Source organism: Paramisgurnus dabryanus, chromosome 7, assembly GCF_030506205.2.
Source record: "Paramisgurnus dabryanus chromosome 7, PD_genome_1.1, whole genome shotgun sequence".
Classification (NCBI taxonomy): Eukaryota; Metazoa; Chordata; class Actinopteri; order Cypriniformes; family Cobitidae; genus Paramisgurnus; species Paramisgurnus dabryanus.
Window position 1 is genome coordinate 10520141 of NC_133343.1, and position 25485 is coordinate 10545625.

The 25485-nt window shown below is 39.8% G+C and overlaps 2 protein-coding genes across 2 annotated transcripts; both read left to right on the top strand.

Annotated features, from left to right (window-relative positions):
* Positions 1-1962: 1962 nt before the first annotated feature.
* On the top strand, positions 1963-10246 carry otos2 (otospiralin 2). The gene is made up of 5 exons (XM_065240328.1): positions 1963-2071; positions 2151-2367; positions 2497-2569; positions 6571-6588; positions 9953-10246. The coding sequence occupies exons 3-5, from the start codon at positions 2506-2508 to the stop codon at positions 10135-10137; spliced, it is 267 nt and encodes an 88-aa protein (XP_065096400.1). The 5' UTR covers positions 1963-2071; positions 2151-2367; positions 2497-2505; the 3' UTR covers positions 10138-10246.
* Positions 10247-11861: 1615 nt separating this feature from the next.
* On the top strand, positions 11862-24384 carry ecrg4b (ECRG4 augurin precursor b). The gene is made up of 4 exons (XM_065240326.2): positions 11862-11995; positions 14293-14340; positions 14888-15054; positions 23262-24384. The coding sequence occupies exons 1-4, from the start codon at positions 11926-11928 to the stop codon at positions 23409-23411; spliced, it is 435 nt and encodes a 144-aa protein (XP_065096398.1). The 5' UTR covers positions 11862-11925; the 3' UTR covers positions 23412-24384.
* Positions 24385-25485: the final 1101 nt, after the last annotated feature.

The window sequence follows — 25485 nt, forward strand, 5'->3', positions numbered from 1 at the left end:
CTCTTTAATATGTAACTGCAAACACATTTTGTAATTTATCTTTGTAAAAAAATTTTTTTAGTTATGTCCAGTTTTTTTTCTTATGTGGCAAGTAGCCGTATAATAAGCGGGATAATGTAGAGGCAGCCTGTAGTATATCGCGAAATAAGCCCCTTCAGTGTGATACAAAACCCTTTGCGTCGGGTCCTGATCACACTGTCGGGGCTTATTTCCTGATAACTACCGGCTGCCTCTACATTATCCCTTACTTAGAATAATATAAATTTTTTACATATAACAACACTATTAGCAGCGGGACAAAAGTAACAAGTGTTCCTTTCGTCCCGAAAGTATCTCCTCACATTTAAACTAGATTTACTTTTATTTTGAAAAACTCTGAGAAGGCAAACTTCAGGATTTTTTTTTTATTATTGAACAAAAGGCACAGGGGATACAACAAGGCAAACTTCAGGATGTGTTAGCACTAAATAACCTGTATATAGATCAGTAATGTAACACATAACACCAGAAACACAACGCGTTATAAGAAAAAAATGACCGCTTTTGAAAACACCTTTCTGGATCTACATTGATGTCAAAATTACGTCGCGAAATAGGTCAAAAATAAAAGTCATTTTGACGTCAAAGTGTCGATGTCAATTTGATGTCAAGATTTTGACCTCAGCTGATGTCATTTTGATGTCAATACTACATATTTTTGACGTCAGGGGGATGTCATGATGTTGATGTCTTTTTAATGCTATTTTGATATCATTCAATATCAAGCTTCGATATCAGATTAAATGGACCTTTTATAGTATATGCAATTATAGTGTCTGCTGTCTTTTTAAACGTGAACTAAATGTAAACATGCTAGGATTTAAATAAATAGACATAGGCCTACAACTTTCAAGATGTTGAAAATGAGTTCCATTGATTTACAATGAGTAATAAATATATTCATATTTATTTTCAGACATTGTTTTGACATAAATTTCACATCAATTTGACAACTTTTTTGTTTAAATCAACATCGATTTAATGTCAATGATATTGACCTGAGATATAAGGATCAGAAAAAAACATGTCAAATCATACCTTTGTTGGGCCTTTTTACAACAAAGGAAATAATTACTAAATATAATGAAAATATGCATATTCATGCTGTCATACATGGTGATCAAAATCTTGACTTTTTCATGATGTCAAATTGACGTCAAGGTGCCCGCTGGGTACTACGTTCAGGGATTAATAATAAATGAAAGTGAAGAAGATAACATCTCCCATCAGATGCTCATATTAACAACAAAAAGAAAACACTGAGGCAGTGGTATTATTATAATTTATAATAAATAAATAAAAATAAGTGCCTTATGAGTCTTCTTGTTGTTCTTGTATATTTATAAATCAAACAGGTACAAGATATATACACAATACACAGTCAATTGTACAATATAAACATGCATAAACAATATATGCTTACTACACAGTGTAATGCATTTTAAAGCTTTAAGGTGGATGCAAAGTAAAACATGTTAACAAGGCAAATAACAATATATTCCCATTTTAGTGGATTTTATTTGTCAAAAAACATTGTTGATAGAACTACATAAAAATACTATTACACATATTGGTGTGATATATAAATATTGTTAAACAATGCATTTTTTTTTACTATTAATTAAGAAAACCCCACAGCTCTTTGCCTCTAACTCAATGCATTTCAATGACTCTATGAGCTTCCAGGAACTATTGAAGTCTCCATGCATGAATCATGCGATAGTTTTTTAAACTAACGTTGTTTGTCATTCTTAAGGGTTTTGCAACACCCTTACAGTTGAGGTCATAAGGTTAAAATTACAATTGCTAATCAGGGATGAACAACTATTACAAACATAAAAACAGAGAAAGAGGGAGTTATTGATTTAAAAAAAAAATAAAGATAGAAGAGATAGAAATGCATGTGTTTTTAATTGTTTTTTGAATGTTGCAAGAGATGTGGCTGATCGGTTTGCAATAGGAAGATCATTCCACCAGCAGGGAGAATTGAAATACTTCATCTTCTTCATCTGTTTGGGGTCTGAAATAACAAGTGGGTGAAATGAAGTTTCTGTCTTTGGAATTTTTACCACAGACCATTAAGCCTCTGCTTTAACAAGGGATTCATTCAGTTACAGGTTAGAGAGCGAGTGTGTGAGATACAGCAAATGAGAGATGTGCCATATAGTCCAAAAGAACGAGGGGTATGACATTGATGGTCCATGTGAAATGCAAACAAGGCTGTGTCAGTCCTGATTTGGTTTTCTACTTCGAAGGTAGACCTAGCTCTGGGTTTATGAAGAGACACCAGACATACACTAGAGACAGACCTAGGATTAACCGCTACAGGTAACCATAGTCTGACAAACTGGTTTAATTTAAACTGTAAAACTGTAATATCAAATTTCAAGATTTTTGAAAATGCCAGAGGAGCATGGTTTGAAATGGCTGGAAACCTTTTATATTTTGTGTTTTCAGAAGGTGACCATGTCTCGTTTGTGTTTCTCACTCCTTATGTGTGTGGTTTTGCTTGCAGTGCTCTGTTTTACAGGTAGGCAAACTGGATGTGTTATATGCTTTTAATGCATTTGAGCTTTTATCCAGTGTGACTTACAGTCTATGTAGTGTATACTTTTATCAGTATGTGTGTTCCTTGGGGTTGAACCCATGATCTCTGCACTGCAAACTCAGGTCCCTACCAACAGAGGTACGTTTTCATAAAGGGGAAAGAGAAATGTTTGATTTTTATTAGCACAACAGGAGTGGGCAGGAATGCTCCCTTGTATGTCAACAATTTACGGTGTGCAAAGAATTTTTAAGACTTTTTTATTTTCATCATCATCGACATCACAGTTGATTACAGACTCTGGGTCTTTTTTAAACGGGTCATATTATAAAAAATGATTAAGATGTAAAATAAGTATTTGGTGTTTCCAGAGTGCGTATGTAAAGTTTTATCTCAAAGTACCCCACAGATAATTTATTATAGCATGTTAAAATTCCCATTTTGTAGGTCTGAGCAAAATTGTGCCGTTTTTGGGTGTGACTGATAAAATGCAAACACTGATCACAATGATAGTGGTTTGTTGCGATTAAAATTCAATTGTTCTGTCAATTCTCTCTCTCTCTCTCTCTCTCTCTCTCTCTCTCTCTCTTTCTTTCTGCAATAAATAGCAGTGTTGTGGTTGGATACTGAAAGAAATTATTCATTGAATTTACTCTTTTTTTTTTAAGGTAAGAGGTTGCAATCAATTTATTTAAGCTACATTTAAACAAAATGATTTTTTTTTGTTTCTAATTTTTTTAAATGTAAATGAAATAAATTAAGTTAAAAAAAAATTCAGTGAGTGCAGATTAATTAAAGTATTATTGTAATTGGCCTTGCTACCTACCTCACAAAACAGGTGAAATCTGATTGACCTATTTTTTCACATGCTTGCACAGAATGGTTTACCAAAACTAAGTTATTGGGTGTTTCTTTTTCACATTTTCTGGGTTAATAGAAGCACTGGGGACCCAATTATAGCACTTAAACATGGAAAAAGTCAGATTTTCTATGACCCCTTTAATCAATGTAGTACAATACTTTACATAACAGTCCAATAACAAAACACAAAAAGCAAGAAAAACACAAATCAATGTTCATCAAGCTAATATTGCAACTCTTCTGTTTTTTGCTATGGAACCGTTATCTGCTGTTCATTTCTTTGTGGCAGAACGGAGGTAGGCAAGAATGCCAAAAATAGGAAAAATTGAAATGCAAGAAAGATTGTATTCTTTTCGAGTTTAGGACATTCTTCCTAAAATGTCCTGACTCTGGCTTTATCTAGCCGGAAATCCCTGGCTGATCCGATACAATGCTGGCAGAACATTGAGAACAAATAATAGGCTACTTCAGCTGTTCCTTTCAGTGGAAACATAGGGCTTCTTACAGAAGCAGATGTTTGTGCTTCTCTTTATGTGTGTGTATGTGTGTGGATGCGTGGCTTTGCTGTGGTGACCACTGGAGCTGTTACAGGCAAGGAAAACAGATAAATATGAATAATGCGTACAAATGAAACGCAGTGTGATTATCGTGCAATAGATACGCAAATTCCGCTTTTGCGTGCATCTGATACGCCAGTCCTTCCCATTCACTTATATGGCAAATCGTTTCGTGTCGTTTTATTTATTGGTTTCTCATTTGTTTTCTGTTTTTTAAACCAATGATCTTGACATTGATAGAACTATAAGAACTTTCAACAGTCGCTTCAGTAACTCCTATGAACTATGGCTTTGTTGGTAGAGCATTGTGCTAGCAACGCAAATGCCATGGGTTTGTTCCCCAAGGAACACACGTACTAGTTAAAATATGTCTAGGCTGATTGCACTGTATGTCATTTTGAATAAAGGCATACGCATTCCCTGCTGAAAAAACCAGCATCAAACCAGCATGGGAATTATGCTGGTCTATGCTGGTTTAGCTGGTGGTCACAGCATACCAGCACCAAAACACAACATATGCTGGTATGACCAGCATGGGATGCTGGTGCTAATGCTGGTGCTAATGCTGGTTTGTTGCTGGTTTAGCTGGTGCTAATGCTGGTGCTGATGCTGGTTTGATGCTGGTTTAGCTGGTGTTCACTAGCAAACCAGCACCAAAACACAACATATGCTGGTCTTGCTGGTATGCTGGTTTTTTCAGCAGGGTTAATGGAATAGAAATACTGATTGCTATAAAATAGCACTCTTGCGAAACATCTATTCTTTAGTAGTTCTGAAAAAAAAAAGAATAAGGAGAAGTGTTAAAGCAACACTATGTAGTTTTTTTACCTTTAAATAATATCTCTAAAATTATTTTAGTGATAGAACAACTTTTAACTGGAAAAATTGTACTGTTGCTGCAACCTGAGCAGCCTCCTAGCTGCTACAAGCACACTCTGAAAGTGGCGGTGGAGGGTAGGAAACACAGCCCGCCCCTCCCCCTGCCTGCAAAAGAGTGTCTGATACCAGGCACTGTTGCACTTTTCAACCACATGGGGGAGCTGTAAGTCATTTTTACATGGAAACTACATAGTGTTGCTTTAATGTTTTATTCAGAACAGTGAAGCAGGGATTCAGATAAAGATTTTGTCTTTGTATGTCTAAAAGCTCACGTGGCAAATCATCTTGCATTAGGCTTTGCTCATGGCTTAGTAAATACATATTAATTAATGGCTTCTAGCATTAAAAGTTTTTATATGGTATAAAACAATTGTTCAATGTCCTGACTTTTTATGCCAAAAGAGAGAAAACTGAGAAAGATTAGCCACAGCTTTGCTTGAAAAACCATAGAAGGGTCATTCTACAGAAAAGGTGGATTTCGGGTGATGGAAATTTGCTTAAATGAACTTCTTTCAACATACCCAAAACTTCTTTAATAGCATTAATTAATGCATTAAAGCACAAATCTATGAATCCGCAAAACGAGGAGCTTAATCTATTTTAAACTTTTTAATACATTTTAATTAAGAATCCATGAGTCATTTATTTGTCATTGGTGTAACCTGTGATTTAAACAACATTAATGTTGATACAAAATATTTTTTCTCATTACAGCTTGTGTATTTAGTTAAAGGTTGAGTAGAGGAATGATAACAGCAAGAAAAATAATTGATTACTAATATTACTATACTAATAATAGTGACGGTAACACCAATGATGGTAACACTAATGACAATTTACAGAAAAAAAAATATTTTAACAAAATGGCTGCCATTAGCCATGTGCTATTTCATCAGAGATGTAACAATCACATACTTATTCAGTATAATGTATTTTTATGTAAAGATCTTAATACTCCCAGCTATAAAAAAAAAAGAGTAACACTAATGACATCCAAAAAATCTTATCTCAAAATTCTTAGATATATCATGATATTTTAGACAAATAAGGTAAGACATCTCAAAACTGTTTTGGCTTTCTCCACTGCACTTCTTTCACTGACCTCTTGACCAATGAAAGACCTCAAAATAAAAGTGCTTTGGGTAGGGTAACACCAATGACATAAATCTGGGGGACAATTTATTTGATATCATTCATATTAATAGTGTATTTTTACCATTTCAGTGTTGTAGTGAATTCACACAGGATTAAAGGTAAATGTTAATTAGATTTGTTTTTATGAAAAACATGGTTTTAAATAATAAGTACACAGTTCAACTTCCATGTATAATCAAAGGGACAGGGCAATTTTCAGGACCAGACATTTAAAAAAAAGGGAAAAAAAGGAAAAAAGAAAATTAAATAAATAAACTCTCTCATCATTTTAAGGACAGTCTATATTTATTAAATATATATCATTATGGGATTATTGGGTCAAATTAAATGATTAAGGGGTCTGCAAAAGCAAGGGAGAAGCATTTTCACCTTTTTTGTAGAATGACCCAGAATCTTGATTTATATTGACTTTATTTAAATGGCAAAATTCTTCAATTCTTCATCATATAATCTGAGTTTAGATATTCAGCCCTAATTCCACAAGCAGGTAACCTTAGGGTTCAGTAATCATCTTTGTGTTTGTTTCCTTTATAGGGGCAGTGGAAAGCCAAGGTGAGTATAAAATCGTCCTTGTAATCATTTAAAGTCCCCCTGTAGTCAACTTAAAACTTATCTTTGAGCATCATAATAGCATATGATAATGTGTGACAGTAATTTCCTCATGCTTTAAAACAGCTTGAATATCACTCGACACCCTTACCTCATTTAGTATACAAGGATATATGCATATGCTAATTAGTCCCCATCTCCACTCATTCGCACCACCGCGGAGCATAGCTATGTAAATAGATGCTACATTTGGCAGTTTTAGACACATAACTGCTACGTCTGGTTCTACACAGCGCTAGTTTTTAGGACGTTATGTTAACTCTTTCCCCACCATTGACTGTTTATCTCGTCAATTAACGCTTTCCTGCCATTGACGAGTTTTTACGGCAATCCATATTTCTGCTATTATCCACTAGGTGGCACTCTTACCAAACTTATAAAACACTGAAGGATCCATTGATCCAAAAACATTAAAAACTCTTTGTATGTTTTGATCATATTTTTGAAGAAACCTATCCATATTTGAAAGATGATAAAAATAGAACAAATGAAGATAGGAGAAAAAATATTGATGTTTTTTTTTTTGAAGATAAAAGTTTAATTGGATATATTGGTTGTGTATGGAAGGCATTAAACTTTTGTGAAAATCATTAAAAAAATGCTGGTGCAGGCTGGCAAAAAACGCTGGCAGGGAAAGAGTTAACAGGTTAGATGATTAAGGGGCTAATCACACCAAATGCGCTTTAAAAGCTTGGAAACGCAAGGCGCGATGCACTGCCTTTTTTTAAAAAAAAGAACAGTACGACGCGGCTTTTTATATTGCTAAGCAACCACCGTGTCAGTTCTCTTGTCAATCAAATATTGAAGCGTGAGCGCTCTTTTGCTGTTAACTGTCATATTAGCAGAAACTTTAAAAAGAGGGCTCTTGCTCTGACCATATTTGAGGGTGAGAGACACAAACACGCAGGAGAGAGTGAGTGGAGTCCGGTTCTTCAAAGCAACTGTAAACTTCCCTCACCACAACGTAAGACCAGCCTCTCCCCTCATTCGATTGGAAAATGGAAAGACGCAAATGATGTCGGGCGCATCTCCGCAGAGGTGTAAAGTACTCGAGTAAATGTACTTCGTTACTGTACTTAAGTATTTTTTGGGCTACTTTGTACTTGTACTGAGTATCAAAAATATAGGCAACTTTTACTCTCAACTCAATTACATTTTTGATCGGGTATTTGTACTCTTTACTCCACTACATCTGAAATGACACTTAACGTTATTCGCTACATTTTTTATTCGTCAAATAAAAACAAGACGAAAGTGTCAGAGAGTGTTGATAGATAGAATCTGTGGTCGCGAGGTGTTACACGCACACACACAACTGAGGGACTTCATTTGGCGCTGCGCAGAGCAATCGTATGAAATCAAAGTACTGCGAGAGCGAATCAAATGCATATGGAGAAGTCTGGTCTCGCGGTACTTTGATGTCAAACGCTGTATGGTTTGCGTTGAGCCACCGTAGCGGGACATCTGCGTGCTGCGTATGTCATAAACTGTAGAGAAAAGTTCGCGTCTGGTCTGAGAGAAGAGATAAAGAGCAAACATATGGATGCATATCACATTTGCTTCAGTCAAGGGACCCTTTGTTAAACATGTGATGCTACAATCAAAACAAAAGTGATGCGCGATTGCAGGATCGGGTCATCCCACAACTCAAAGGCAAGCACAAATGTTTATATACTCTGATGCTACTTTATTTATAATATACAATTAATCTTTCAAATGAACAACTTCACGTTTTTAATATGCATTATCATATTTCTGTTAGTGTAATTTTAGTTTACTGGAATTTTTTAAATATTAAAATTATATCTTTTTTAGGATAGGCCTATATAAGAATATGGTAACACTTTACAATAAGGTTCATTAGTTAACAGTAGTTAATGTATTAACCAACGTGAACAAACCATGAGCAATACATTTGTTACATTATTTATTCATCTTTGTTAATGTTAGTTAATAAAAATTTAAGCTTTAATTGTTTGTTCATGTTAGTTCATAGTGCATTTACTAATGTTAACAAGATTTAAATAAAGTATTAGTAATTGTTGAAATTAACATGAACAAAGATGAATAAATGCTGTATAAGTGCAGTTCATTATTAGTTCATGTTAGCTAACTAATGTTAACTAATGAACCTTATTGTAAAGTGTTACCATATATTTATATCACAAAGTTAGGCTATATATTTTTCAGCATGGCACATTCAAGTACACAATGACACTAGACAAAAACTAAATGGGTTTAAATTAAATTTAATGTAGATTTCTAGACTAAAATCTCATGGCATTTAGTTGAATAAAATTAGACTAAAACTAAATCAATTCAGATGACAAAAATATGACTAAAACCTAATTAAATTTTAGTCAAAAGACTATGACTATGTTTAATCTGTGTTTGTTCTGCCAGGTCAAAATTTTGAGGTGTTTGATTTCTTTTCTATATTAGGAAATAAAACCTCATAAATAAACTTTCTTAGTTTTCACTGCCCAGACCTACAATGTCTCTTTGTGTTGAGGACTAGTGCATCTTTGAGCCAACATTCAGTACGAGTAAAAATACTTGAGTACTTTTAAATTGGGTTACTTTAATACTTTTACTCAAGTCGTATTTAAATTGGTGACTTGTAACTTGTAGTGGAGTAATTTTTACAGTAAGGAATTTGTACTTTTACTCAAGTATGGCTTTCAGCTACTCTTTACACCTCTGCATCTCCGCTCTCAGCGCTCCTTCAAAGACGTGTGATGCGGCTGTCAGAAAAATACGCAAGGGGCTCGGCACACATAAACAGCGCGCAAATGCTCCCAGCCCATAAAATATCATTCAAAAAAGGCGCCTGCAACTGCCATAAACGCTTTTGGTGTGATCGACCCTTTACACTGCACTACTGCCCGTCATAGAAGTGGAGCTGAAGCAGCGCTAAGTCTCTGTGGCATACATACCTATGGCTCGAACTGCTGATCCACTCTTTCAGCTGTGATGATGTGATCGGTTACATGTTTGTGACATATAAGGAAATTTAAAGCCAAGGTTTTGAGACTTTTTGATTTTTTGAGAAATTTTTAAATACTCAGAAATGTTGTTGAATGATGAATTTGCACATTTTTTGTTTTAAAGCATATAAAAAACAGCACATAGACATATAAACAACCACAAAAATTAGATTTTCACCATAGGGGGACTTTGACTTCAAAATATCCCAATCGAATAACTAAAAATTTTCTACACATTTTTAACTTTTACACAGTAGACTATACTATTCTCAGCATGCAACTCCTGACCTGTTTTTGTTCACCAGCCTCTTGGCTAACAGCTGAATTAAGGGAAAAAAGAGGAGTGCCTAACTGGGCGATGACATCTTCAGACTTTTTTGCCTGGATTGAAGAGCTGCGTTCTCACGCTGGTTATGAAAAGATTGAAGAATTGGCTAGAACCTTCTGGGCTCACTTTCCTGCCGCTAGCCACCTGGGTTACGAACCTTCAGCTCCAGAAGAATAATGCTGCATGCATGGGTACCACCTGAATCTCTGTGTTGATAAGATCATTTAAATTAATCTAAAACCGAATCAGATTTTGAAACTTTGACAGGTTCACTTATTGTTTTGGTGGTTGTTTGTAACATGTTCTGCAACAGCTTACAGAATCTAATAAAGTAATGTTCCTGTCCACAAAACGTCTTTATTTTTTAGTAATTGCTGTTTTTTCATTTCCGTGTGATTAACATAGGTATAGGGAAAACAACAGATAGCCATTGTTCTAAAGCGTAAGAGGTGATACCTCTTTTAGAACGCAGGTGGGAGGTATGGAGGTGGGAATGCAATCCAGGTGCAAATATAGTTGACCCCAAATATACGCTCACCCCCTGAGGACAAATACGTGCAGGAACACAGACCCTCTGATGTTTGACTGTAGACTTAAATAACATCAGTACACCACGATGGACAAATTTATATTCTGTATATTCTAATGAAAATACTCATAAAAGAAATCACCTCCTAAACCATAAATCTTGCATTGATTGATTTTATATCCACAGAACATTTCCACAAAAAAGGAAAGTGGAAAAAAGTCTACAGACTATAAATAGGTGAGAAAGAAATGGTTCCTTATTAACTTAAAATGTTCTTTTAAGGCATCATTATATCAGTCCTTTAAAAACTCCTTTTAAGGAGTGTAATCTCGGAAATGTCATCAATTTTATACATAAAAGTGCAAGCAATCTGGATGGAAATATCTGACTTGTATTTTGTTTAAGGATATTCACCAGTAGTAACTTTATCAAATGACAAACTTTCTATCTTTGTGTTGGTTTTTGAAATAGCCACAAACCTGATGTCCCACATCATGCTGGCACTTCAAAGCTATGGCAGGAAATTGAGTTACAAAGAAAAAGATGTTTATTGCAATTGGAAAAACATCTGTCTCATTCCCAAAATGCATTGCGGCTTCTGCTTTGAACTATGCCCTCTAGAAAAACAGGAAAGATAAAAATGAGTGCAAAATAAGATTACCAAATTCACAGCATGAGATATAAATTTTAAGCAGCCTGTTGGCTGTGACTGGGCAATGGCATTATTGTGCGTGGTTCAAACAACACCAAAATCATTGGTTTAAAAGAATGTTTTTACTTAATAAACAAAAAGCTAGCACAAATGAACTATATGTTGCTTTGGATAAAATGAATGAATGTAAGAAATTGCCAAAATGAATGAATGTAAGAAATCATACAGTATCACAGATGTTCGTCTTAGGCAGTTATTAAAAAAGAATGCTGTTTAAAGTCTTCTCATCTGCCGGTCTTATTTTAAAGATGTCTTTCTTTAAAATGGTAATCACTAAGATTATTAAAAAATATATATTAAAAAGGATAAAAAGCAATACCTCTGATCATGGAACGGATTAAAGTTTGCTCTACTTCAAATTTAGGCTAAAGTTTGAATTCTCTAACTGATTTCGCTTTAATTTCAGTCTGGTCAACATTAAAGATATCAAGGATGTATTTTTATTATATATGATGATTTTATGTAGAAATAAGTAAATCACTAGGTTTTTAAAAATATACTAAACCACACAAGGTCAGAAAACCAGTACACACCAGTCAAACATCACAACCCTGTGGTATTTGGAGTATCAGGGAAGTTCATGTGGACATTCCTCCGCAAGCGGTAACAGGTCTCCTGCAGGAATGTTTGCTTGTTCGTCCAGGATGGGGTCTCATCATTCATCTCGGTCCAAACCGAATCCTTCTCCACCACACAGTGTAGCCACATCTGACAGAACAGAAACATGTCACTTCACAGCCTCTGTGTGCATGCCGTCCTGCTAACAAGCATCCTGTATTTCTGCACATCATCAGGTATGTCATTTAAAGCTTTTCACATTGTAGCTCATAGATAGAGCAGCAGCACACAAGGTTGTGGGTTCAATACCAGTGAACACACATAAAAAAACTGCTTTCTTTATTGGTAATTTACTGCAGTTATTATTGAGAAAATGATAAAATGTATACCATTTAATGCGATGTAAGTCACTTTGAATAAGCGTCTGCCAAATGCCTGAAAAAATTAACATAATTTTTTTCGGATTCTAGCCAAAAAATATCAGAAAAAGCTTTTATAGTCAATGAGAGTGGTGAATATTTAAGCCTTGTAAACAGGTTTTGGTAAAGTTCTAAAGATTTTTTTTTTACCGTTTTAACCCTACAACAATAAACATTTCATCAGACGCACATGCGTTATTGTGGATACGTGTCTGAACCAAAGTGAACTTCCATCCATTCTGGCTAGGGTCTAAACAGATTTTTTAAACAAATACCTTGTAAAAAATACAATGTTTTGGTTTGCCAAAAGCAAAGAGACGATGAGCTGGATCACAACAGAGAGGTTTGGGAGCTATAGGCAAAAATTCAAGGACCTGTAGCAAAACTGTATACATTTATATTACACAGTAACGTTAGCTTAGTGTAATAGTTAATAGGCGCTACATATGATAAATGAACGGAGGTAATGTACTTGTCATTTATTTTCCTTGTTATCAGAAATAAACTACCCTTAAAGGGCTCTTTTCTTATTGATTCTATGTAGAAGTCTACCAGAAGTTTTGTTTAGTCTACAAAAGCCTTTTGTTTATGTTGTTGCTGCTGAAAAAGGATGTCCCAGCTGGCTTCCATTTTGATGCCTATATTAAATACAAGAATTCTTATTTTGTCAAACTAAAATAAATATTAATTAATAATTAATTAATTAATTATGAATTAATTAATAATAATAAAACAAAATATTTTTTTTATAATTGCTTAATGTCCTTTACTAAATGTGTACAGTTTAATTCAAATAAAATGAAAACAAAATAAAAACATGAATTTATTGCAGTGAATTGTGAGTTAGTTATGTGTCCTTTTGAAAACCCAGCCAAAGTAATTTCTTGTGATTTACTGTTTTCCACATAAAGTCATCCTACATAATGTAAAGAACATTCTGTGAAAATATAACCTTGATATCTTTAATATTGACTAAATAAGTTCATGTCAAAGATTAAAATCATAGCAAAATTATTGGTTAAAATGAAACTTTGATGCATGCTATCTCAGAAACTGATTTGGAGACTTTAGCCTGGTTTTCACATTTTGTGCATAAAGTTGTATACATCACCTTTCCATTTTAAATAATTAGGCCGACAGTATATACAACAATACACCTGTTTGTTACAATACATTACTTTTAACTGTGAGTTACTTTTATAACATTTGTACGTAATGTTGTATACATCACGTTTTAAAGGGGACATTTATACTTTTTTAAAATGTCAAATAAGTCTTTGGGGTCCCCAGTGTACATATGTGAAGTTTTAGCTCAAAATACCTCACACATAATGTATTCTAACATGTTAAAATGGCCACTTTGTATATGTGAGCAAAAATGTGCCGTTTTTGGGTGTGTCCTTTAAATGCAAATGAACTGATCTCTGCACTTAATGGCAGTGCTTTGGTTGGATAGTGCAGATTAAGGGGTGGTATTATCCCCTTCTGACATCAAAAGGGAAGCCAAATTTCAATGACCTATTTTTTCATATGCTTGTAGAGAATGGTTTACCAAAACTAAGCTCTAAAATGGCTGGGTTGTTTTTGACCCATAATGGATAAAATATTGGACAAAACACAAGCTGGGTTAAAAATAACCCAATGTTGGTTTGTTGTTATGCAACCATGGATTATAATAACCCAACAGTTGATTTGGGTCAACTTTAACCCAGCGTTGTGCGGTCCAATATTTACCCATTATGGGTCAAAAATAACCCAGCCATTTTTAGAATGTAAGTTACTGGGTTGTTCTTTTTTACATTTTCTAGGTTGATAGAAGCGCTGTGGACCCAATTATAGCACTTAAACATCTAAAAAGTCAGATTTTTGTGATATGTCCCCTTTAAATATTAGTGTATTACAATATACCTATAAAACAAATGCTTTTGAAATATTGAATTAAGGCTACAACACAAACAAACAAACAAACATCAAAGTTAACCTGGCTTCACTCTTGTTACAGGGCCTTTCTGAATTTATAATTCAGCAAAAATCATCATTGATCTAATTTCAAGGGATCTAACTTTAAGGTGAGGTATTTGTTGTAAACAAGCATGTTTCTTTCACTGTTTTAGGTGGTTCATCTGAGAGTAGACTTCACAGGATCATCATGAACCAAGATGGTAAGGTAACATGAATATCAATGTAAATCAGTCTGGTTAATGATCTGTGTTTTATTGACCACCAAAGCAAAGGAACTTTCTCCCACCCACATTCCTCAAACCTAATCACCCACCCTGTCCATCATTTTGGTCCAAAGTCTTTAATTATAGTCTGATGCCCTCCATCTACTCCTCCATCTCTTCACACTTGTCCAGAATTACCCATCAGCTTCTAACCTGCGGCACTGACAGAGACTGATTGCTGATATGCTCTGAGGGAAGAATATACAGGGATGTTTATAAAGCAAAGACATCATTGATATTTATAACATAGAGGTGCAAAAGCTCGGGGCTCTAGATCAGGTCAGAATCTCAGCGGGTCATCGTCAAAGATGGATAATTGGGCAGGGATGCTGGCGCTTTGGTCTGTTATGGTTATTTGCTTAAAACATTTGCTTTAAAACTGATTTAGGGCCTGCTATAAATGCAATACTTAATAATAAACTAAACTTCCGAAATCGAAAATGCTTACAATCTCTAATTCCAGAATGTTGTCTATTTCCTGCAGTAAAGAAGCTTGAAGCCAGACCAACATCGAAGATTGCAGTGTCTCAATCCAAAGCCAAAGATTTTCTGTCGGCTCTTCACAGGTCAAAGAGAAACGTGTGGGACCGCAGCCGTCCAGACGTCCAGCAGTGGATCCAGCAGTTCATGCATATGGGCTACGATGAGGCTGTGAGTAAAACTGAACTAAACTCGCAGATTATGAGATGTGTTATATGCAATATCAGCCACCATTCGTGCTTAAAATATATTCTAAGCAAGCAATAGATGTCATTTCACCATCTTTATTTACTATAGACCCAATATAGTCTGGCTATGAGTAACCCACTTTTAGTCAAAATAATCTTGAATTTGGTTACATGTCATTTTTGCTAAAATAACTTGTAAGATATACCAACATGCAACCAAAGTCAACAGTGATTACAAGGTGTTTGGTTTTATTTATCTTATAGGCTATGTTTGGATGTCTATTAAATCTTAACTTACAGCCCTTTAGCCTAGATGTCCAGGCTGTGTTTGGACAGCTATTAGGTGCCTTTTAAATGCAAAATTGCTTGCAGGGTACTAGCTAGAAGCAAGAAAAAGAAATCAGTATAAGACACAAAAGGTCAAGTAACTTACTGTAGGTTGCAGATTATTAATAGCTGCTTATAAAAATGCTCGAAAAAATATCTCATGGCGATTCGTACAAATTTTACAAGATGGCTAATTCCTATTAATTAATACTACCACAGTCGTACATTTTTGTACGTTTTGTCTTTACCCCTTCACGTTGGGGTTAGGGGTAGGGTTTTGTTATTGTTGTTTTTTTATGATAAGCATACGTTAATTCATTATTAACTTTTTACGAGATCATATGAGTTAGCCAACTGGTAAAATATGTAAAAATTCTCGTGAGATCAGGCTAAATAAACCATGTTAACTTTTAAATAAATGTTATAAAGTTATAAGTTAAAACCGTTTACACTTCGTCAGTGTGGGTTTCCTGATTTTATCAAGTGTGAGAGGTATCATTAAATTTTGAGTTAATTCAATTCCAAAATATTAGTTGACACAATATTTGATACTTTTTTATGAGTCAACTAATATTTTTAAGTCAAATCAACCGAAAAATTTTAAGGAAAACACCACCGTTTTTCAATATTTTACTATGTTCTTACCTCAACTTAGATGAATTAATACATACCTAACTTTTTCCAATACGTGCACTTTTAATCTTTGTACAATGCTTATTGAATGTGTTGGCATTTAGCCTAGCCCCATTCATTCCTATGGCTCCAAACAAAAGTTTTATTTTGTGCCACCGTACTTACTCGTGTAACTACTCATGTAACAGTCTTTAAATAGGGAAAACGTCTCGGTTACGTATGTAACCCTCGTTCCCTGAAGGAAGGGAACGGAGACGTCACGTCGTGACCGACGAATTGGGAACCGCTCCGCGGGTGACCTATCTACTTCGAGAAACTATAAAAACGCCAATGAACTTGGCATGCAGGTATTTGCATAATGCCGGCGCCGCCCCGCCAGGTGCGTATATAAGCCGCAGGTGCACAATACCAAATTAGCTATATTATTGCTGAGAAGCCGAGCAACAGTGCCCGGCCTAAAAAACAGCAATGGAACAGCAAACTGTGGCGACGGGACGTGACGTCTCCGTTCCCTTCCTTCAGGGAACGAGGGTTACATACGTAACCGAGACGTTCCCTTTCAGTCGGTCACTACGACGTCACGTCGTGACCGACGAATTGGGAATCCCTACCAAAACGCCACTGCAGCTGAACCCTTCCAGTGTCTGTAAAAGCCCTCCGCCCTCCACGTAAGGGGCGGAACCTAAGGCGAAATGCAGAAGGCCGGTCACTACCTGTTCCTTAACCCACGATAGTGAAGCAGCGAACTGGGGAAGCGTCTAAACTGAGCGGAGCTAGAACACTGCGGAAGCCATCCCCTAAGAAGGTTGAATGGATGACATAAAATATGAAACAACCGATAGGTTGCTCATAAAAAGTCTCTGAACAAAACATAGTATGCAGAGAGATGCAGAGCAGGCTCTGCTAAGGAAAACGTGGAGGATTAGTACCCCACGGAGTATACACACAAATGAACCCCACGTAGGGGACAAATGTGGACGCCTAGCCTACACAGGTTTACAGAGAATACATCAGTGATAGGTTGACAGCGGATGCTCCGCAACACCAGCTATCAGGGCGGTGGAGGAGAGGCAAAAACAGTTTTTTAGACGTTTTTGCCCCGATGGCCTTCCATATTGGTGCAGATGTGCAGCACCAAAATAGAGGCTCCAAGCCGACACACGAGCCGACCCTCGGCATTCTTAACTAGTTAGTAGAAAGAACCCGAGTGGAAACCGGTTCGACACGAACACTATAGAATCTTGTGAACGTATTAGGTGTCGCCCAGCCTGCAGCTCTACAAATATCTGTTAGCGAGGAACCGCGAGCCAGTGCCCAAGATGATGCCACACTGCGTGTAGAGTGAGCACGTAAATTAAATGGACAAGGCACATTCTGCTTTTGATATGCAAGGGCTATAGTATCCACAATCCAATGGGACATCCTCTGCTTGGTGACAGCTTTTCCTTTCTGCTGACCACCGTAACAAACAAAGAGCTGATCTGAGGTCCTAAAACTTTGCGTCCTGTCTATATACACACGTAGTGCACGAACAGGGCATAACAAAGCCATGGCTGGGTCTGCCTCCTCCAAAGGCAGCGCTTGGAGGTTCACCACTTGATCTCTGAAAGGAGTGGTGGGAACTTTGGGCACAAAGCCGGGCCGGGGTCTCAGTGTTACGCTGGATGCAGCCGGCCCGAACTGAAGGCACGATTCATCGACCGAAAATGCGTGAATATCCCCTATCCTCTTAACAGAAGCCAAAGCAAGGAGAGTTAATGTTTTCATAGTAAGAAATTTAACACTCACACTATGCAGAGGCTCAAATGGGGCTTCCTGGAGTGATTTCAGCACCAAGGACAGGTCCCAAGGAGGAATAGAGGGAGGACGCGAAGGATTCAGTCTTCGAGCGCCTCTGAGAAATCTAATGACCAGGTCGTGCTGACCCACTGTTCTACCATTTACGGGTGAATGGTGAGCTGATATCGCAGCGATATCGACCTTAATAGTGGATGGTGACAGCCTATTCTCCAAACGACGCTGGAGATATAAAAGCACAACACTAATCGGGCATTCTCGGGGGTTTTCACTTTGGGAAGAACACCAGTCGACAAACAGGTTCCATTTAAGCGCGTAAGCCTGTCTCGTAGACGGCGCTCGCGCAGCAGCAATAGTGTTAGATACCTCTTGCGGTAAATCACTCAAATCCTCCGTGCCCCGTCCAGAGACCACACATGGAGGTTCCATAGGTCGGGGCGCGGGTGCCATAATGTGCCCTCTTGTTGAGAAAGAAGGTCCTTCCTCAGGGGAATCTTCCAAGGAGGGGCTGTCGCGAGGAGAGAGAGTTCTGGAAACCAACTCCTGGTTGTCCAATACGGTGCCACCAACAGCACGCTCTCCTCGTCCTCCCGGATTTTGCATAGGGTTTGCGCAATGAGGCTCACCGGAGGGAACGCGTATTTGCGCATGTTTCGCGGCCAGCTGTGTGCCAATGCATCCACGCCGAGCGAGTCGTCGGCTAGTGAATAGAACAGGCGACAATGGGTCGTCTCTGGGGAAGCAAACAGATCTATCTGCGCTTTGCCGAAACGTCTCCAAATCTGCTGAACCGCAATGGGGTGGAGCCGCCATTCGCCGGGACGCGCAGCCCGAGAGAGCGCATCCGCCTCTACATTGAGCGTGCCCGGGATGTAAATGGCACGAAGAGACCTCAAATTCTTCTGACTCCAAGTGAGGAGATGACGGGCGAGATGCGACAGGTGACGCGAGCGTAAACCGCCTTGACGATTGATGTACGCCACGGTCGCAGTGTTGTCTGTTCGAACTAATACATCTTTGCCCCGTAACTCGTTGCTGAAACGGACGAGCGCAAGATATACAGCCCACATTTCTCGGCAATTTATGTGCCAATGCAGCTGGGGTGCCGTCCAGACCCCCGAAGCCGCAAGCCCATCGTACGTGGCCCCCCACCCCGTGTCCGAAGCATCTGTGCATACTATTGCATGCCTGGAGACCTGTCTCAGAGGCACACCGGCTCGGAGAAACGCACGGTCTGACCACGGAGTGAAAGTGCGACGACACGCAGGTGTAATGATAACACGGTGAATGCCGCGCAGCCACGCTCTCCTCGGGACTCGATCGTGAAGCCAATGCTGAAGCGGTCGCATATGAAGCAGTCCGAGCGGAGTTACAGCTGCGGCTGCTGCCATATGCCCCAAAAGCTTCTGAAATTGTTTCAGCGGGACCGCGCTCTTGCTCTTGAATGTATTCAGGCAAGTCAGAATCGACTGTACACGCGCTTCTGTTAGACGAGCTGTCAAATCGATCGAGTCCAGTTCCATACCGAGAAAAGAGATTCTCTGCACGGGGCAAAGCTTGCTCTTTTCCCAGTTGACCCGAAGACCCAAACGAGCGAGGTGTTTCAGAGTTAAATCTCTGTGATCGCACAGCGTCTGACGTGTTTGAGCTATTATGAGCCAATCGTCTAAATACGCGAGAATGCGCACACCTTTCTCTCTCAGGGGTTTTAAAGCCCCCTCCACTACTTTGGTGAATACACGGGGAGACAGAGAGAGCCCGAATGGGAGGACTTTGTACTGGTATGCTCGCCCCTCGAACGCAAAGCGGAGAAACGGCCTGTGCCGGGGGAGAATCGATACGTGGAAGTACGCGTCCTTCAGATCGATGGATGCGAACCAATCGTTTGGACGAATGCATGGAAATATGCGCTTGGGCGTCAGCATCTTGAACGGCATTCTGTGAAGTGCACGGTTCAGCGAACGCAGGTCCAGGATCGGTCGCAAGCCGCCGCTTTTCTTGGGTACAATAAAGTAAGGGCTGTAAAACCCCGACCTCATCTCGGCTGGAGGGACCGGCTCGATCGCGTCCTTCGCCAGTAGGACAGCGATCTCCGCACGGAGGACGTGCGCATCGGCAGCTCTCACCGCAGTGAAACGAACGCCGGAGAATTTGGGGGGACGCCGGGCAAATTGGATCGCGTAGCCGAGACGAATCGTGCGTAAAAGCCAACGCGACGGGCTGGGAAGCTGTTCCCACGCCCCCAGACACCGTGCGAGAGGGACTAAAGGCACGATCGGTGTACCCGCGGCGGGCGCAACGGAGGTGATCGCCGGTGTGTGCGTATTGGCCGCACCGACAGCAGTGTTGTGCATGATAACACTCACCTGAGTCCGCTGCTGGGTGGGTGAGTAAGGGAGGCTCTGCTGAAGACACCTCACGCCACTCGATGCACCCTCTGGCGAAGGGGGAGGAAGACGATGGGTTATGAGCCCGTGATTGTCTTCTTTCCCCTGAGAAGTCAGAGAGCGCGATGGGGTTATGAGCCCGTGCGTTGCTCTCGTACTCCTCTGATGAGTCGGAGAACGAGGGGGGGTTATGAGCCCGCTCGTGTCTCCGGCGCTCATCTGAAGACCTAGAGATGGAAGTGGAATTCGCTCTTTTTGTGGAATTGTGGGTGCCGACTGAAAAGTCGGCAGAACAGAAAATTGAAACAAAGGATTCCCCAACCGGCCCTCCTCCGGTGGGGGGAGTGGTGCTTTCACCATCTCCCGAAGAGCGATCCCCTCCATCTCTAGGTCGCCCGTCTCAGGGCCGCTTCGATTTTCTTTTTCCACCCTTTGAAGCGGGCTGAGCGGGCGGGGCGGGCTGCTGACGACCGGTTCCTCGCTTCTTAGAAGAGCCCCGGGGAGGAACGGAGGCGGCCGCCGCAGGACGCCCTCGGCGAGGAGCAGGCTGAGGTGCCGACGTGGACGGGGCAGGCGCAGGACGCTTCCGACGTGGCATGATCTGAGCGATGGCCTCAGTCTGCTTCTTGGCCGCGGAGAATTGCTGGGCAAACTCCTCGACCGTCTCGCCGAACAGGCCGGTCTGGGAAACCGGAGCATTCAGGAGCCGGGTCTTATCAGCATCCTTCATGTCCGCCAGACACAGCCAGAGATGGCGTTCCTGGACTACCAGGGTAGACATCGCACGCCCGACGGCGCGTGCGGTGACCTTGGTCGCACGGAGCGCCAGATCCGTAGCCGCACGCAGTTCAGAGAACTCCGCCGAGTCGTGACCTCCCGCGTGCAGGTCCCTCAGAGCCTTAGCCTGGTGGACCTGCAGCAATGCCATGGCATGCAGGGCAGAGGCTGCCTCCCCACAAGCCTTGTAAGCAGCACCGGACAGCGCCGAAGACTGCTTACAGGCCCGTGAGGGGAGAGTAGGCTGGTCCCGCCAGGAGGAAGCGACACCGGCCGGACACAACTGCATCGCGACCGGCCGCTCCACTGACGGGATACCAGTGTACCCCTTGGCATCTCCACCCTCGAGAGAGGTGAGGGGTGAAGGCTGAAACGGTCGGTTCCGGGCGGAAAACGGGGTTTTCCACGACCGCGTCAGCTCTTCATGCACCTCGGGGAAGAAAGGCACCGGGGGCGAGGACTGAAAAGCCCTGGCATCCCCGAAGAACCAATCATCGAGGCGGGACGGTTCAGGTGGGTGAGGTGTAGTCCACTCCAAGCCGACCGCCTCCGCCGCCCGGGCGAGCATGGCTGCCATCTCGGGGTCTAACGCAGAAGCCGCAACCTGGCCCGAAGGCGGGAGCGGATCCGGATCGACGTCCGAGGCTGACAACCCCCCTTCCGATGTTACGGTGGACATCGCGTCGGGTGGAGGCTCGACAGAGCGCGAGGACACCGTAGAACACGGGCTGCTCGTCTCCATCGGGACCTCCGCTGGCAACGGATCAGGGCGCTGGGAGCTGCTGGACGAACCAGCAGACCGACCCAGCACCGTTATACGGAGATCATCCTTCGCAAGTCTGGTAGCTGCGCTCTTAGCAGCACCAGACTTGGAAGGCGGGCGCCGTTCCCGGAGAAACGACACCCGTCTCCGCAAATCCGCCATAGTCATGCCCTCACAGATGGAGCATGAACTATCACGCAACGCTGCCTCTGCGTGCTGGAGCCCCAGACACGAAAGACAACGCTGGTGGCCATCCCGGGGGGCGATGAACACACCGCATCCAGAAACCGAACACGGACGGAAATCCATCTTTAAAAAGACGACCCCGACCGTGACACGAATGAGTGGCTGTCTTTAAAAAGACACAAAGCTCAAACGTGCTGCTCTTTTAGGGAAATCACTCTTTTGTGCGAGCTGGTGAAACACACAGGGAGAGGCAACGCACTCACTCGAACTCAAGTCCTAAATTAAAGAGACAGAGAGAGAGAGAGAAAGGGTGGAGAAAAACACTGCGAGCCTCCGCTGAGGTGTCTTTGCCCAACCAACTTCAGCAAGCTGAGATCTTATTTTCTTCCCTTCCAGAACAGGATCTACGAAGATCAGATAGAAAGCTTCTCGAGAGCAGATGTCTGCCGGCTTCGAAGCAATAAAAGCTAATTTGGTATTGTGCACCTGCGGCTTATATACGCACCTGGCGGGGCGGCGCCGGCATTATGCAAATACCTGCATGCCAAGTTCATTGGCGTTTTTATAGTTTCTCGAAGTAGATAGGTCACCCGCGGAGCGGTTCCCAATTCGTCGGTCACGACGTGACGTCGTAGTGACCGACTGAAAGGGAACATGGAAGTGTTTGGTGGCATCTAAATTCATCCCTGTTTGGAGCCATAGGAATGAATAGGGCTAGGCTAAATGCTAACACATTCACAAGGCGCTGTACAAAGATTAAAAGTGCACGCATTGAAAAAAAAGATAGGTATGTATTAATTTGTCTAAGTTGAGGTAAGAACATAAAATATTGAAAAACGGAGCTGTTTTCCATCCAGGTAAATAACTTTTTTAAGTTGAACCAACAAATATTTTTTTACAGTGAAGAACAAGAAAAGGGGGCTGCTGATGTCCTGACAACTGACACTGGATAAGTTAAACACTATAAGCTAAACTGGCCACATGTGTCAATTCAGAGACATTCACTGTCAGTATCTTTGCTGGACACAGCTGCTCCATTTGTTTGTATGTATGTGTGGGCAGTTTTGTCTTTTGTTGCCCCATCTGTGTGGTATCGATCCTAATGTCAATTTTCTATGTTAATTTTAACCCAATGGTTGAGTTTGTCCACATCTGACCCCAACCATGAGTTGAAGAAACAACACAGAATTCTTTATAGATTTGACCTGTGATGTGTACTTATTCCATTCCCTGTCCCTCCATATAAAACTCTATAAAATCTAAAAATAAATGCAACAATTCCATGTATCCAAAAACAATTCCAAAATCATGTATTTCCAGAGACTTGAGACTGATCTTTCCTATTGGATGGACCGTGCCAGATCCCATGACCAAGGTCAGCAGCATCATTACGATGAGAATGCACCCATGAGCCATCAGGACCCCAGCTCGTACAGACATGGAGCCAATGTCAATTATGATTACTATTAAACCACACAGGTGCCATCTTCTAGAGCTTTACATTCACTGTAAGAGCTGGAGACCACTGGAGGACTCATTTGTTGGTCTAGTGCACGGTGCAATGACATGACCTATCTCTGTGTGATGATCGCATTGCATCGCATGTTCTATGTGTTGTCTGTTTTTAATTGAGTGAATAGGATTATGGGATTGTACGAGATAAAGGTCAAGATCAAATCAAACAGGGTGTGAAGAATACAATATGAATAAAATCAAGAGTGATTATTTTTGTATTTGTATTCTGAATTTCTTGCACCCTTGAAACCACATTGCATTGCTATATTTTTAATAAGTTAAAAGATATAATACAAAAAAGACTCACAATTTTGTTTAAAAAATATATTTTTTAAATAAAAAGACAACAACAGTGAAGTTTTAATGAGCTATAAATATCGATTACCAGCAAAGAATACAAGAGATTTGAGTTTTGAACACTCCTTGATGATTTACTTTCCTAAATACAGTCGGGCACATTATTCTGGGCTTTTCTAAACAGGCATGTTTCAAGGTTTCATGTGTAAGCATAATATAGCATTAAAGACCTTTTTTTTCTCAATCAAGAACAATAATCTTTATTTATGGTCTTGATTCTCAGATCAGACAAGGCTTATAAGGCTTTGAACGTTATTGTTGTTCATATTTGTTGCATTAGCTCTTGGTCTGGTTGATATGAAACTGAGGGAAACAATCATAGCCTGTGTTGAACTATCAGGGCAGAGACATGGGAACAAATATGGTCTAAGATTTCTTTTGGTTTTACCTGTACCAGAAATAATTTGACTGGAGAAATAACACACAGATGTTTTAAATGAAAGATTTTTTTATCTACAATGATATTTTATCTTTTACCAGATGGTATTTACGTGTGTATTTGTAACCATTGATATATCCTAATTTAAGAACACTGAATATTCTCATCTTTGAGTATATATGCCATCTGTCATATCTGCTAATTAAAGTGCATCACATACAGAAAAATTAAAGGTGTTTGTGCTTTAATTAGTTGAGATTGATTAGCAGCTCTATATAACGTTTTGATTTAAATACTGCTTTTGTGTGCTTTGAGAAAGTATGTACACAATAAAGGGGATGTCTGAACTTGTTTGAGATGGACACGAACATTTCTGTGTTGTGTGTATGAACTGCAGAGGTACATGGCAAGACCTTAGAGGATTAGAGCTTTGGTTTAGCTTTCATCCCAAAGTTATTGCTTTAGAATCCTCATTTATGTCGAGATTTATGTCCAACTCTGGAAACCAATAGACTGCTGTCTTTTGTACTGCAAAATATTTATTTTATATATATAATACTAATACAGAGATATCAATATGTGATTCAAGATCAAACATCTTTGATGACCCCGTTCTAATGCAATGTTTATTCTTAACCATGGCTTCATAAAACTCCACTCAAGCTGTATTTATTATGGCTATTTCCAGAGGGTAAAAACAAGTGTGTAGGATCAATACAAAATGAATAAGTATTGACAAGATAAGCCATAGATGTGTATACAGTACATAGATAAGTCATTTACCATCTGTTTATGTTGGGTTTAGGGTTTATATATATATATATATATATATATATATATATATATATATATATATATATAGTACTGTGCAAAAGTCTTAGGCCACCATGCCAGAATTAGATTTGTAGTTTTTACAATGTTATAGTGATGATATATAATTATTTCTCAGTCTCTTAAATAGAATACATACAGAAAATACAGGAAATGTGTATAGTATTAAAAAACTGTATTAAAATGTAAACTGATGTGTCAAGTTTTTAGGGTAAACTCCCCTTCCACTTGAGCAAAAGCAGGAAACTGCAGGATCTCTTAAACCTAAATAAAATTAAATCCTAATTTCGAATTTTAAAGAAATTAGGATTTTTACTTTATTCTGCTCAAAAACACTTTAAAGATGCTGGCTATACCCCTGTGCAAGTCGTTCGGCATATTGGAACTGTCCAAGGCGGTAAACTAACCAGTGTTGCCAAGTCTGCGCTAATCACTTTAAAACTGGCAACACAGATTGCTTTT

Excerpts from the sequence above, each read along its gene's own strand:
- otos2 (XM_065240328.1), top strand. The coding sequence starts at position 2,506 with ATGTCTCGTTTGTGTTTCTCACTCCTTATGTGTGTGGTTTTGCTTGCA.
- ecrg4b (XM_065240326.2), top strand. The coding sequence starts at position 11,926 with ATGTCACTTCACAGCCTCTGTGTGCATGCCGTCCTGCTAACAAGCATC. Across the intron at positions 14,341-14,887 it reads GATCATCATGAACCAAGATG|TAAAGAAGCTTGAAGCCAGA; the intron begins GTAAGGTAACAT and ends TATTTCCTGCAG. Across the intron at positions 15,055-23,261 it reads ATATGGGCTACGATGAGGCT|AGACTTGAGACTGATCTTTC; the intron begins GTGAGTAAAACT and ends ATGTATTTCCAG.